Here is a 15,916-nt window from a genome sequence, read left to right on the forward strand (position 1 = left end):
GAGCCACAGTATATTAAAAAGGTGTTTGGCGCCATCTCGTCAAAATGAAAGCTGGCACCGAAACAATAAATTGTCCAAATATTTAAAATGAATATAACTAGACTAAGTGAATTAACCATTTATGAAATTCATAAGGCTTCCCACAGCGCCTGGATTTAATTATGTCAATATTTACTTCATTTGACATGAGCAGTGCATACATTTTCTGGAAGGCAAAAAAAAAAAAAAGGTAAAGTTACTATCTTGGAGCAGTCACCTCATGCAGAGATATGGACCCCGGAGATTTAATTTAGAACTCTTACTTGCATGTTGATCCACTTTGCATTAACTTTCTCTGCTCCACACAGCCTTGTGCAGCTGGAGCCGCCCATTGCTACTTTGCCTTCCCGCTGCTTGCTGCCAATACGCATTACTGTCATCGTGGCATCGCCCACCGGGCCTGCAGGTGCTGAAATAACACACTGCGTCCTGTGGAGAGATGGCTAAGGGGTGTGTGTGTTTGTGTGTGGGGAGGGGGGTGCACACGTGCAGGTGTGTTTCCATGTGTGTATGCGCGAGTAGGTGACAGGTCATCTTGAATGTGCCCAACTAGTCAAAAAACTTTGGTTCGCAGGAACTGGAACAGCAGCCTCTGTACTTATCGGAGAAATGAATTGTAAGTTTTAAACAGCAACGTATAAATGTGAATCCTCGTAGCTTTTATGTACAGCATACCTTTAACAAACACTTTGCACATCTAGGTAATAGAAGTAGGAGTATATGGAGCTGAGGCAACCAAAGAGCGGAGCCAAAAAAAAAAAAACAGAATTCAGGTGTTGTAGCAAATTTCGCTTTGTTTATTATAATGAGCGATGATTCAGGCTTCTGTCTTCCTTTGTGCATCAGCTGGCACACATTTCTGAACTGTTCTTTGCAGAAAAAAAAAGCAACTGAATTGTATGCGGTGTGTACATGACAAAAAGTACACATAGTTTAATGTAGTGGAAGAGTTTAAAGGGGCAGTATTATGTATTTTCCAGGCACATAGTGCCATTTTTATTGCACAATCAACCAACTACGTTGCCTTCGGTTGTTGTAAAGCTGCTATACATCTCATATATGACTGAAAAGAAAGTTGACTTCATAATTTAAAGCATTGAAGCTTTAAGAAGCTCCTGCTCTTTCTGAAACTCAGCCTTCAGGAAGTCATCACAGCATCACTACTCTATGAACCCTTTAACAACATTTTTACCAGCATTGCACTGAGAAGTAGCTCCTATATTGAGCTCAGCAGATGTTCAGCTCCACCAGGTGTTTGCTAATTGCTGCTGGCTAGTCTGAAGGAGCTGAGTGGGGGAGCGGGGAGTCTGCGGGGTGGGCTGCTCTGTACGACTGAAAACTGCAGCTCAGAGGAGGAGCTGCGTCCCGAAGGCGGAGCTAGGTCCAACCAGGCGTTTTACACAGCCGAATGGTTGCCGTGGGAGATTAAAAGATTTCTCAAACATGCATGAAAGTATCAAAGCAACACTCCAGGTCTGCTTTTGAATAACATTATAACATGAGGTAAAACTCAAAAACTGTTGATCTTTACATAATACTGTCCCTTTTAAAGAAAACACATGCAAGATGAGCTTTTTCAATGAAGACCCGTGTCATACTCTGTTCGTATATAAACGTTTTTAGATGATATATTTATAAACCACCAGATAAATGAAGACATTCCCCGAAATTTGGTAAATGGCAGTCATTAGTCTGTCATTAACACTCGCCTCCAGTGATTGCTGCCTGCACCGCACTATCTTGGGAGCTGCTGAGCGACGTGTGTTGCTGTGTCGTACGCGGGTGTGTGTGTGTGTGTGTGAGGGCGTGTATGACAGTGTTTTTTTGACACAAGCAACTCAATTTAGGAACCCTCTTGTTGCCACTGAAAGTGATCCTCGTCCCTAAGGATACAACAGGTTGCTCCTCTCATCAAGATAATGAATATTAATGTCACCTTTTTCAGGTCACACTACAGTGACGGCAGACAACAGGAAACATTTTTAGTACGCACTGTATTGTGACAAACAAGGGTTTGTTCTTCCCTGTTTATCGTTTTTTTCCTACAATTTATGTACTGTTAAATAAGTTAAATAAATAAGTTAATTAAGTAAAACAATACTTAACACTTTTTTACACTAATCTCTGCTTTCAAATAATACTTTAAGATCTTGTTGGCTGTCTACTGGGTCTATTTCCTTTTCAATGTTGATGAGTGAATGCAGTGAAGCATTTAAGAAACCGATTCCAAATTGCAAAATCAGCTAATTGTTTTGTGGCTCCAATCCAATTTAATAGTAATTAAATCCAAAATAGTATTTTATGTTTTTTTTTATTGCTCTGATTGTCAAAAAAAAACTCCTGACTTTTTTTCCTCTGCTATTATTTTATTTACTAAAATAAATCTGAACAATAGAGCTAAGAATTTATTTTTTTTACCTTCATATAAGATAACATGCTTTATTATCAACTAGATCCCCATAAAATTTACTATTCTTGGCATTATTTTAAAAATCCTCAAATTGCACAAATATATACACATACTCATCTATAAAATCATATACATACCAAACATATATCCATAGCATCTATGCGTGCACACAAAGCTACAGTCCTCAACGAGGAAGCGAGAATGTTATTCTATAAAGAAAAGAAAAAGCCACAGATGAAGAAATCGTATAAATAAAATCAGAGCGTTTCCTAAAAATGGAATCCAGCAGAGACTTATTCCCACTTTTGCGTTGTGCTGACAAGATGAAAATGTCCTCGTGTGTGAAAAATAATCAGAATTTAAATGCCGCCCTGTCTCGGCACTTCCCCTCATCTTGCGCCGAGGCCCCTCATCTCTGCTGGAGTGAATTTGTCCGAGTATCGGTGGTCACTCTGTGCGCTTCGACGTTGCGTTCAGTTGCGAAATAATTTCAGTGAAGAAAGACAGAAATTCTGCGTCGCCGAATTGATGAGCTTAAAGAGAAAACCTGGACTTTATCCTTATTTTATGGATTGCCTGCCTATAAAAAGCAGGACAGTGAGAGAGAGGCTGAAAAGCACAGAGGAATAAAACAGATTGTAAAACGGGAAACAAAACTGAAATAACACCAGATGGTGTGAACTGGAAGATTTGCTGAGCTTGCTCATCTTTTAATAAAAGCAGAATGCTGCTTGCGATTGAAGGCTCTCTCTTGTTTTGTTTTTTTTTTTCAATTTCCTCTCACCACAACTGAGACACAGAGGTACAGCTGTTAGTAAACCAGCAGAATCCATTTAATGTGTCCCACCCATCTTCACAGGTCCTACTGTGTACTGACTCTCCTCAACTGAAAGAAGGTGAGTATTTGCAAAATGAAGTAAAGGTTTTACTGCCTAAGCCATTGGTTTTTAGTGTCTGTTTTGAGAGATGGACATTTCTTTGAAAGCAGGAATGAATATGTTAAAGGATTTTATTACAGGCGCACCAATTGTAGTTTTCTGGCCAATCGATAATTACCGATTTTTAAAAAAATCTGACCTGCCGATTCCGATTTTGGCCGATACCAATTTTTTATTTTTTGTCTGAAATGTTGCTAAATGTAGCAAGAAAGTCGCTGAGTTGCTAACATTGGGATGACTATTGTTAACTGCAAATGTGCAGACATGATCCTGTGGACTGGTCAGTCAGTCCGACTCTCTCACAGCAGAGCAGAAGAGGACAGCAGTTAATCACCGATCTCCCACAATGAAGGAAATCGGGGCCAATAAATTGGTGCACGCCAACATTGAGAAAATAATCGCAATACTGAGGTAAAAAAAAAAAAAATCACAATTAGAATATTTTCCAAAATCTTTCAGCCCTAAATTAGAGTCTGAGAACTAAGTTTGGAAAAAATAGGAAAGGACGCAGACCACAAAAAGGAAATGTAGTGATCTGGAAACTAAATTCAAAACCAAAAGGATTAAACAAAACCACAAGTGTCATTAATTTCATAGTCTGTTACAGATGACAAAAAAATGTTGACAATAGTTCCAGTTTCCATTACAAATGTGGGCAAAACTTTGTCAATATGTCACTAACGTAAAAAGGCATAATTTCACAATTGCCGATTAATCGGTGAGCCTCTAAACTTCATCGCTAAAAAAAAAAAATGTAAACATCAGTATTATGCTAAAAGAAGAACATATATTTCTAGATGGTCATGTACAATTTCATTTAATTCCTTTAGTCTTTTATTACAAGTTGAAATGATGGTTTCAAAATGACTCAGATACTGGGCAGTATCTTTGTGTTATAAGATTATTACTCTGGTGTAATAATCTAATAACCAGTAAAAGTTTGGTTTCTTTTTTCTTTAGTTAAGATCTTAATAAAATGAAATGATCACAATTCAGGACATAATAGGGATTTGTTCACTGAAACGTACACTAAAAGTACACACACATACACAACACACACATGTGGAAGCCCCGTCCAGTTAACACTGACATGTCTGCCTTGGGATGTAATTCTCTCACATTGTTTAATGCCGGATTTCCCGTTTTTAACATCCTGCTCATCATCTGGTGAACAAAACCTGGAAACATACAAACATTTTTATCAAAGATTTATAGCATGCCATTAATGCAAGCCTTCCTAATCATTGGTGTCTGGTACCTTGTTATCCATGGACTTTTGGAAATCTTTCAGACGGGGGGGAAAAAAATGAGACGTTAGACTCCAATTTTTTATTTTTTTCAGATAATCATCAAGGTCACAGCAGGACTACTCTCTGGTGCTAAAGGAGGGCATGCAAGACTAATGGTAACACAACAAAGGATTCTTTAATATTTTGAGGAGCGCTGGTTGCCACAGCAACAGGGCAGAGATTGTCTTGATGAATTTTACTGTACGGCAGCTGTGCGCCGGCCACCTGGGAAAGAAGCGGAGAGGACGCCTGATTTAGACGGAAGTCTCATTGATTTGGCGAGGTGGAGAGTTGGCATGTTCCTAACGTTTCTAATGACTAACGCTCAGGATTTATCTATTGATCAGAAAGGTGTAATTTTCAAAGACCCGTAAAGACCCACATATTCCATTCTGCAGCCACTGGTTTAATTAGTAACTGGTCAAGCTTGGCATTTGTTGCATCTATTTGGGCAGCTTAGAGTCTTGGATGAATGAAGCACATTAATATGAAAGGCTGGTATTTAAAACAATGACATAACAAAAATAAATACAATTAAATGTCTATAATGTCCATTTGAAGCTACAGTGATGACAGTAGAAATGAAGCACACTCCCTTTTGATTCTAGGGTTTCCATACTGGGACATATCAAGAATGGTCATTAGTTTTAATTACAGCTCTGGAAGAAATTAAGAGACCATTTAAAATGATCAGTTTCTCTGATTTTTACTCCTTATAGGTTTATGTTTGAGTAAAATGAACATTGTTCTTTTTATTCCACGAGCTACTGACAACATGTCGCCGAAATTTCAAGCAAAAATGTTGTATTTATTAGCAGAAAACGTGAAATGGTCAAAATAACGGAATAGATGCAGTGCTTTCAGAGCTCAAATAATGCAAAGGAAACAAGTTGATATTCATTTAGAAACAACAACACTAATATTTTAACTCAGAAAGAGTTCAGAAATCAATATTTGGTGGAATAACCAGGAGGCTTTCAATGGACCTCGGTGCAGTGGGCTCTTCATTTGTTCCAGAGCTGCATAACTGCGTAGGATCTGTGCGAAAAGTGTACATGCGGCAAAGAAAACTCAAGATTTATAAAACCACATGCCATGCGCATGCAAAGCAGATTCCTCTTTATAAATCACAGCTGCTCTTTGTATGTTTGTGTACAAACTTTCACCCCAAGTTTTGCTTTCTACACATCAACATTCAACCAAACACGGTCAATATCTGAAGTGTGTTTAGCTGATCAATAATATTCCGTGGTTAATAATGGCAACCATGGAGAAAAGAGTTAAAAACAAAAGTACAATTTTATGAGGTGGAAATTGATGTGTTGGTGAGTGAGGTGGAAATTCGGAGAAAAAAAATACAACTTTTGGTAGCCACAGCAGTAGAGTGTGTGTGTGGGTGTGTGTGTGTGGTAAATAAAAAGAACACACTCTCCACTGCCCACCTCCTCTGCCCTCCTAGGAACTTGGTTCACATTGAATTCAGATAGTTCACACCTTGGTTACTTATTTCACCTGATTTCTGAAGCCTCTGGAAATTTGGGAAAAAGTTAAAGTTACCACTCCAATATGAAGTATTTCAAATTCAATTTTTAACAACTGAAAAAGTTGTAGAATAACTAAAAAAAAAATGCATACTGTGTTTGCATCTGTTTGTTTTTTCCTAATTTCCCCAGCTCAAAAACGTTGTCCTTTAATACAGCTAATTTTACATACCGTATTTTCTGGACTATAGAGCGCACCTCACTATAAGCTGCACCCACAAAGTTTAAAAAAAACAACAAACAAACTGGAAACGTACAAATATAAGCCGCACGGTTCAAAGCGTGGGAACAAAGTAGCGGCTTATAGTCTGAAAAGTACGATATATTTTCTGATGCTATCTGAGAGTCAAAACACGCTGGAATAAAGTCCAGGAAGTTGTGTGTTGAATTGCGACCACTTAAAACAATTCAAACTTAATACTCTAATGCAGGGGTCCCCAAACTTTCTCCTGTGAGGGCCACATAACTTGTCCCTTCTCTGATGGGGGGCCGGGGCCAGTTTGTAACAGAAAAAGTGTGACGATTGTAAGAGTGCTAAACATAAAAATGTATTGTTTTTCAGAAAGCACAATCCAATAACCTTTTCTGGATTCTTCAGAGAACAAAAGTCAGGAAATAACACTATTTATGAGATAAATAATAACCAAATAACACTGGGTTCTCCACATAAAAAAAAGGGTTAAGGTCAGTTATATGCATGTATAAAATAGTTACTAACTAATTGTTAATAATAAATAAAGTTCATTACTAAGGAACATTTATTTTATTGCAAAAGTCCAACTTATCAAATAAAAATGCACATATATGAGAATACTCTGGTATTGTTCAGGGGGCCGGACCAAATGTGGAGGCGGGCCGCATCTGGCCCGCGGGCCGTAGTTTGGGGACCACTGCTCTAATGTGTGCACAATGGCCAAAAAGAAAAAGTTAGATGTAGGTGAAGGAAGCAAAGTGACTATATATGTCTGACTTCCTGCGGTGTGCTCTTTCACCAGTTTCTGTAATTTTCACACAAGAACGCATTCAAACCAAGGACAATATTTTTTCTAAAAAAGTTGAACTTAAAAAACGGTTTATTAGACTGAACTTCTACAACGCTTTCCCAGATATTCTGACCACTCAAAGCGTTTTACACTAGAGTCACATTCACCCATTTCACACTCACATTTATACACCGATATGTAGGTCAGTGGGCAACTAGGGGTTAAGTGCCTTGCCCACATGCTCATTGACCTGCGACAGGGCGAAGCTGGAATCAAACCTTCAACCTTCCAATTGCAAGGCCCCTACTCTATCTGCTAGGCCTCCACTCGCCCCGAAGGAGGCATTATTTACTCTGGGATATTTGCGCTAAGCGTGTCTCACTGTTGCATTGTTAAACAGCGTTCCATTCAGAATTGAACGGCTGCTGTAAACTGGCATGTGGGACAAATTTTTATTCCATATGCAGAAACGTGATGCTGAAATGTCCATGTGGGAAATGAAGTAGCGTTTGTGTGAATCCCCTTTCTGACGGTCGACAGGTTGCCAAAGGAACGCGAGGCACTTTGCCTCCTGGACGTCTGTTTAGAAACAATTAAAGATTGCAGAGGAGAGGCGAAAGAGAGAAAGGCAGAGGTAATGGGGTCTGGGTTGGAAAACGTAACTCCATGCAGCGAAGTGTTAAGAATTTATCCAGCACCTGCTGTCGCATGCTTTCAGCTTTCCGTCTCTTTGCGGCTCTGTCACGCTGAGGCTTCCGGCTCATGTGCGTCGTTTTGGTAACGGTCCACCATTTGCCCCTGAATTATGGAGCTTTTCAGTCTTTTTTTATTTATTATGTTTTGACAGGTCTGTGATGTACTCACTGAATATTTTTCCAAGCGTTTTGAATCACACTTCTTTATTGTGAGTTATTCTCGATTAAATTATAATACACGATGGTCTCAAAAACTTTATTCAAACTAAAAATGGGTGGACAGAGAGTGATTGTCAAGTAGTGTGGCTTATTTTACTGATGTTGTTGTCAATTTGCTGGCTTTGATTTCTTGCTTGCTTTTCATATCTGTAAACAAACCATCTTATAGCCATGCATTCACATAATTTGAAGTGTCTGTCATGACCTACTGCAGGAATGTCCAAAATTGTGTGCAGCCCTTGTCCACAATACAACAGTAGCAGAAATGTATTGATCAAGATGTGCTTAAAACAAACTAAAGTGATTTTTTCACAGATAAAACAAATGATTCAAATATATTAAAAATAAGCAAAAATAAAATAAAATAAAAATAAATAGAACCCCTGTCATATTGTTGTAGCCTAGAATACTTCCAGGATGATTTACAGATTCTTTGTGTAAACATCAGTACATCAGATTAGGATTTTGTATTATTTTTCGGACTATAAGCCGCTACTTCCCCCCGCCCCCCACCTTTTGAACCAGGCGGCTTATAGGCCGGTGCGGCTTTTCTGTGGATATTTCTTCAACCACCAGGGGGCTCTATAGCAGGAGGCGAATCATTGGAAGTCAACATTGGAAATCAAAGAAGAAAGTGATCATTTTCATTTAGAACAAGCACATGCTAGCAGCAGGCACGAGTGAGAAATGTTTTCAAACTCATCATGGAAACCACAGGAAGAAGTTCATATGAAGCAGCTTTTAAATTGAGGAGTATCGATCTGGAGGATGGCAGCCGAGACAGAGGGCTGCGTCCTTAATAGTAGATTTATTAAGAAAAACCAAGAGCGGCGGAGATACCAGCGGCTTATAGCCCGGTGCGTCTCATATATGTACGTTTCCAGTTTAAAATAAATAAATAAAAAACGTTGTAGGTGCAGCTTATAGTAAGGTGCGCTTTATAGTCCGGATAATACGATACACAAAACTATTTTCAATGGACGTCCAGAAGTAAGTGACAGCAGAATATAAAACAGCATGTGCTGGAAAAAGTAACACAGTCATTTGCAAACATCTTTATTTTTAAATTCAGATGTTTAATAAATGCTTAAAACATAAAGTGATCTTGAGCTACGTGAAACTATTTTGGAGGTAATCCCCCTCCAATATCCAATATTAGAGCTCTGTGCTTTGAGATCCACTATTGGAGAGTTGATGAGTAGCATGTGATTGTTACAGAGAAAAAAAGAAAATAAAAAAATAGATGGAGACTTCCCCAAGGTACCCACACTAATTGACTCATTTTTCAGAAGAACCAGGAGACGGACTGACACGGTGTTAATGGTTGCGTTTGCATCGCTAGCGTTTCCCCAGGAGCGACCAGGAAGTCTTCGCCACTTTAGCAACACTTGGACTCGGTTTGTGTCGACTTCACTTGCGGTGGGATAATATAGCCTCCAGATAATCCTCATAGCCTTAAGGCTGTCATACCTACTTAGAGTGGAGAAATAAGAAAAAGCTGACCCCAAAGTATTTTTTTTTTCCTTCAGCTTTGCTTCCCATTAAAATATGTATTTTTTTTCCTGGAAAGGCTTTGCTGTTTAGAAAAAGTCCTCCATCCCTGAAAGTAGCAACAACAACAAAATAACAGTGTCAGGTTTGTTTTTGTGTGAATGTTATCAAATGTCGATTGCAAAGACGATGATCAGCGTTTAATTGTAGGCGAGTTGTTCCTTCATTTTCAGCACATTTTCTTTTTGAATATTCAATATCATATAAAAAAAAAGTTACTGAAGCTAAAATGAATAAAACGGCAACAAAGCAATAAATACAACGCTAAACCCTTAAAACCCATTTTCACCAAAACTTCCAACATGTTCCAGAATTCCAATACTAAACAGAATATACCCAAGTAAAACTTTAATGGCATTTCATTCAAGATCATGGCATTCTTTAAAAGTTTACTATAACCTTAGTGGACCCACAGACAATAAGTGTGAGTTAGTTAACACACATTGGTTTAGTTAACACAGTTAGTTTGACACACAAACGCTGTATGTATGTCAAGCTGATTTTGAAAGATGGATGTTCAATAAAGTTTTTTACAACACTGAGAAATTCAAGTAGAATAAGTAAAACTTCAAAGAAAATGTCAATTTCTTGTGTTGAACAAAATCAATAGTTTCTTGAAGATTGTTCACATCTTACACGAGAGGAATAAAGATGAAGAGGCTATGAAAAAGAAATGGATAGATGAATCGATTTTCAGACACCTCCCTGCTCTCCACTTAACATTTGATGACTAAATTTAAGGATCTAAAGTTAAATTTATTAAACTGCTTCCCTCAAACTCTGACATTTCTCCTTAAGCATGTGAAACATTGACTTTCAACACGTTTTCCTGCAGATCTAACTATTCTTGAAAGACTGATCCCCATCAGCTGGCACTCACTCATCCAGCCTCAGACTGAATGTTAGGTGTGTGTGTGTGTGTGTGTGTGTGTGTGTGTGTGTGTGTGTGTGTGTGTGTGTGTGCTCATGAAAGAAAGTGAGTTTAAATGTAGGTGGGTGAATGTTAGCGTTTATGTATTCGAACCTGCTGGGTTTCTTTTGCACGTTTTCTGCTCATGTAAGCACTGGGAAGTGGGTGTTTGTGTGCAAGTCTCGATATGTGTGTGTGCGTGTGTGTTGTGTGTGTGTGCGTGTGTATGCGTGTGTTTTTTGCCCACTCACAGCCTATCTTTATCCACGCTGTGATGTCTACAGTAACCTGTTTTCTCTGTTGAAGGGCCCAGAGAATTCTCTGCAGTTTCCTCTGTTTGGGATCAGTTTTCTAATATTTAAGTTACTTTTTTTATGATTTGTTTCTTGTTAAGGCTGCTTTCCTTCTGTTACCAGCAGCCTGAGGGAGGACCTGGACTTCCTGGGCAGATCAAGCTGTGCAGCGACTGCCTGAACAATTCGTATTTTTTTCAATCTGTAACACTTTGACTCTTCTCTGGCAAAAACACCTTGAACCGCGCTTTCTCTCTCCAGCCTGTTTGAACTCTTTTTTTTTAATTTTTTTTCCCCTTCCTCTAAACTGGGCTTATTCATGCTGTTGTGTGAATTTTTGGCACCGTCACACATTCCTAAACTTTTGCTTCGCAGGGCTTTTTCAGATCCCGGAAAGAATCGCTGAATCAACACGAATTAATGGCCTCGCTCAAAGAAAAAAAGACAGAAGATGCTGCAGCTAAGTTCTGTGTAGCTGCACCTGTAGCGTCGCTAACGGCTCACTTAGCTTTTTTTTATTATTATTTGAGGTATATGTGTGAGTGCTAGTGGAAAGATTACGTTAAATGGAGAATTTTTTGCTGGTAGTGTTCACGTCAGAGAACACTAACAACAAATTTTAAAAAATTGTAAGAACAATGTGTGCTTTTAGATAACAGAAATATAAGCTTTCACACATCTTTGTGTAATTCATACAATGTTTCTCTTACTGATAAAGTTTCAGAACTAAATTGGTTTTTCACTAATATTCAGATTTTATAGGAAGTGTCTGTACATGAAGAAGAAACTATAGGGCCACACTATATACAACAAGAAAGTTTACAAATAAGTTTTAATATGCAGCTCTGGAAAAATTAAAGAAACCACAGCAAAATGTTGTTTTTCTGATTTTACTTATTATGGGTTTATGTTTGAGTATAATGAAGATTGTTTTTTTTATGAATTACTGACAACATGTCTCTGAAATTCCAAGAAAAAAAATGTTGTACTTATTTGCAGAAAATAAGAAATGGTCAAAATAACAAAAAAAGATTTAAAACAATGCAAAGAAAACAAGTTCATATTAATTTAGAAACAGCAATGCTAATGTTTTAACTCAGAATGATTTCAGAAATCAATATTTGGTGGAATAACCAGGAGGTTCAGTGCAGTGGTCTCTACATTTGTTCCAGAGCTTTATATAAAAAATGTCCCTATTATTCGTAGCAGAGTTGATGTTTTTTTGATGTGGTAAACTATGGACCAATCATTTTCTTTAACTGCCTGTTTCCACGTGGTTCGAGCGTGTGAGCATGATGGTCATCCTGCTGAACTGCGTGACCCTGGGGATGTACCAGCCCTGCGAGAACATCGACTGCTCCTCAGACCGCTGCCAGATATTACAGGTACACAAATCCGCACGTAATTTTCACAGAAACGGTGTTTAGAACTGGTCTGCGTACACCGAAATTATGAGTAATCCACTAAAAAGGGATAACTATAGGATGTCAACATTTGAACAGTTGTATATGGATATAATTTTAATCATATTCATTGTAATATTTTACATTTTCTAATCATTTTAAGGCTAAAGTTTTGTTGAAAATTGTGATTTTAGTCATTATGTGATTATTACCACCATAATTTCACCTTGTAAGTCTTTTGCCCCATAAAACTGGTGCTAATATTTATTTATTTATTTTCTTACACGGACATATACATGCACATTTTGTACATTTTTTCCTTAAATTACCCAACTCATTTCTTTTAATTTGAGTATGCAAAACAACTGTCTAGTACTGTTTTTTCTGATGTTGTACATTTTCCTGTACTATGAAGTCTCTTATTCTTATTTTACCTTTTGTGTGAACATGCATTCCTCACTCTTATTTATATATCTTTGTATATTATGTATGTACACATAACCTGCATCTTAACTTGAGTCGAGCAAATCTCAATCTCGTTGTAGTCTGTTGATGACAATGACAAATAAATCTTATCTTATCTTATCTTATCTTATCTTATCTTATCTTATCTTATCTTATCTTATCTTATCTTATCTTATTTTTAACTTACTGCAGGAGCAATATGGTATTTTATATTGTGTCATGTTTTAATAAAAGGTCACCATTCATTATTAGGGAGCGGTTTTGGTATTTTTGAATTAGCCTGAGTCTCGAATAGCTTTGGTATCAAGCTGCTAAACACAGAACAGCCTTTCTTTAATGCCTGAAGTGTCTTTAGTGGGTGCAATATCTGCACTCAAGTGTGTGCATACATGGCTTTAGTCTTTTGCTGGAAGCCACTTCTTAAACCAACTTACTCTCCTTTTCCTTACATTCTCAAACCACACACACACACACCGGCGTGCGCGCAGACAGGCACATCTTGCAAACACTGGCAGTAGATTGATTTAACTCTCTAAGGGGGGCCGATTGTTGAGTTGGACCTAATAGAGTTTCCCCTCCAAGTATCTATGGACTCTGTTTAATAGCAAAAATGGATTTAGTGAGCAGCTTCACCAGAATCAATGGATTTCTTTCAGAAAATTTGTGGTTCAGTAACATATTGCTTAATGCTGAACATTCAGCTAACATCTGTGAACTCTTAACACACGTGGATCCTCAGGAGAGGCTTTGTCTTAACTTGTAATAGACGATTCATCCGTGGTGAACTCTTTTATTGGTTTTTGACTAGATCGTCCTTAAGATCATCTCAGCTCCCCATAAATCTTCACCATGTCCAATAAATGTAGATCGGACAGCCAAACTCCCGTGAACCCTTTAGTCTTTCTGCAAAGATGAAAGATCTGATCATGTGGTCAGCAATGATCTTTATATCCCTAAATTGAAATTCAGGAACGGGTGACCTCATAAAAATGCGTACATGTGAAGTTGGCGACATGAAAACAATTCACCGATCATAAATATCATGTTTCAAATTGTGCAATAAAAACCCCCCAAAAATCATGAGTTGTATGAGGAACACAATATTGATTTATGAAGTATGCAAAACAAGCAAGTTCTGTATATGGAGGTTTCTCTTTGCTTGACCTGAAGGATCTTGTAGCAGTACAGATACAGATAAAAAAAAATTGTAATTAAATTTTGTTCATTTTTCATGATGATTGAAAAAAAAAATGAAAATTTTTTCCCATGGTAAAAAATTTTTAACCCCCAAAACCTTTTTAACCCAATATTTGTTCAAATCTACCCAACCTGTGACCTAACAGGATTAGCCAAGCTGTAGACTTCCGATAAATTGCCGACTCGACTCCTGAGTTATGATTTTTGACCCAATGTTTGGTCAAACTAACCCAACCTGTGATCCAACGGCTTGTACCCAACAGACGGGTTACGAAAACAACCCAGCCTTTTTTAGGGGGCATTGATTGTAATATTTTGGTTCATTTCTGTAACCCTAACACTCATGTGATTTTGAAATATAACCTATTGAGTCAAAAACAAATATAACTACATCAAAGCTAACTATGTATGCAGGTACAACTTTACATACTTTTAAGATGCAGGAAGGCTCCAAGTCCGACGTCTAAGTATCTGGGTTGGTCTGCTACTGACAATGCCGAGAGGTTATTGAGTTACTAATATTATTTATAAGTAATAATTAAAGTAATTACATATCTCAGTCAACAACAAATGTGGTAGAATGGATTAATTTTATCAGCAGTTCATCGGGACGTCAATAAAGAAAATTGAGGATCTCATTTTAGTCTTTGCAACAGTTTTTGTTGTCAGGATTGTAGGTCAAATTGAATTTACGTTTACCCAGTTCTATCCTCGGGGATTACCCAGCGTACAAGAGAAGAGAGCTTGTACGCTTCATCATTTTTATGGCTCTGTCCATTTTCCCCTGGACGGTTGCAAACTTTAGTTCTTCCTCCTTATTAGCTGGCCAGCCTCGTGTCTCGAAAATAATTCCCCAGAAATCCGTAGGCAGCGGGGTGCGCTGCTCTTCGGCTGCGAGCTCGTCACCGAACAAAGACGGTTCGGCTTGAGATCGTGCCGCTTGCGGTCCTGCCCCCCCCCCCCCCCCCCCCCCTGAAAATCAAATTACAAGCAACGCCGAGCGTGTCAGTTCGTCTCTAATCCCCCGTTTACACAGAAGAGAACAGTTAATCAAAGCTTTGTGCTCAAAACAGCAATACCCCGTTACAAGCTGAGATCGTTTTGATTTGTTTTGTTATTTTTATTTTCACCCCCTTCTCTCTCTCCATTTAATTAGATGCTTGATTAAAGCTGGGTGTGATATGAGGGCTGCCCATGCGAGGTTCATCTTTGATTACTTTTCAAACAAATTATTTTCTATTATCCTACCATGTAGGGGCAAAATGCTCAATTTCAACAGGAAAAAATAAGAGGCTAGAGCAGCCTTTGGGCAAGAAAAAAAAATGTAATTCATATTTAATAGAGAGAAGACGAATGGGGCTTTGAGATGCAGATAAGAAATTAGAGAAAAGATGAAACATTAACTTAGAAGAACAATACGGAGCAAGTTTAGAGAAGAAGTTGGTATGAACTTTGATTTTAGGCATTTATTTTATGTGAGTTTGCCTCGCTTACCATTCTGTTCACTGTGCATGAACAGAATGTTAAGGCCTGGTGGAAAAGGCTAAGAGGAATTAACTTCTGTGTCATACTATATTTTTAAACCAGGAAAACAAAAGAGATTTTAGGTTTTAATCTGATCAACTTAAAAAATATATACAGTATATCTATATAACTGAAAACTTAAGTGACATTTACTTTAAAAAATTGCAACAATTGTGCTATCAAGGATTTTGTTAGAAATTTTTGAAAGGATGGACATTCTATATTTTCCAGGCACAAAGATACATTTTATAGCATAGTTAAGTGACTGTTACCTTCAGTTTTGATGAAAATACCCTATAAATTAAAAATAACTTTAAAAAAGAAATTTGACTTTGCATCTGACGCCTTGAAATTGACCTCTGTCTCTTTAAGAACCTCCCCCCCTTTTCCAACACTCCCTCAAGTCATCACAACAACTCTCGACCGTCTGTGGAGCGTTGCAGTTTGTATGAAAACCTC

At 37.9% G+C, this 15,916-nt stretch overlaps 1 protein-coding gene across 2 annotated transcripts in view; it reads left to right on the plus strand.

Moving 5' to 3' along the window:
• The window catches only part of LOC102223518 (voltage-dependent T-type calcium channel subunit alpha-1I-like), a 215,959-nt gene that overhangs the window by 64,216 nt on the left and 135,827 nt on the right, over nt 1-15,916 (plus strand). For both annotated transcript variants that reach the window (XM_023333871.1, XM_023333873.1), the window contains one exon: nt 12,142-12,253. In XM_023333871.1, the coding sequence (XP_023189639.1) occupies nt 12,142-12,253 (112 nt within the window). The remainder of the gene's footprint in view (nt 1-12,141; nt 12,254-15,916) is intronic.

The sequence above is a fragment of the Xiphophorus maculatus genome, chromosome 5, assembly GCF_002775205.1.
Source record: "Xiphophorus maculatus strain JP 163 A chromosome 5, X_maculatus-5.0-male, whole genome shotgun sequence".
NCBI classification, from domain to species: domain Eukaryota; kingdom Metazoa; phylum Chordata; class Actinopteri; order Cyprinodontiformes; family Poeciliidae; genus Xiphophorus; species Xiphophorus maculatus.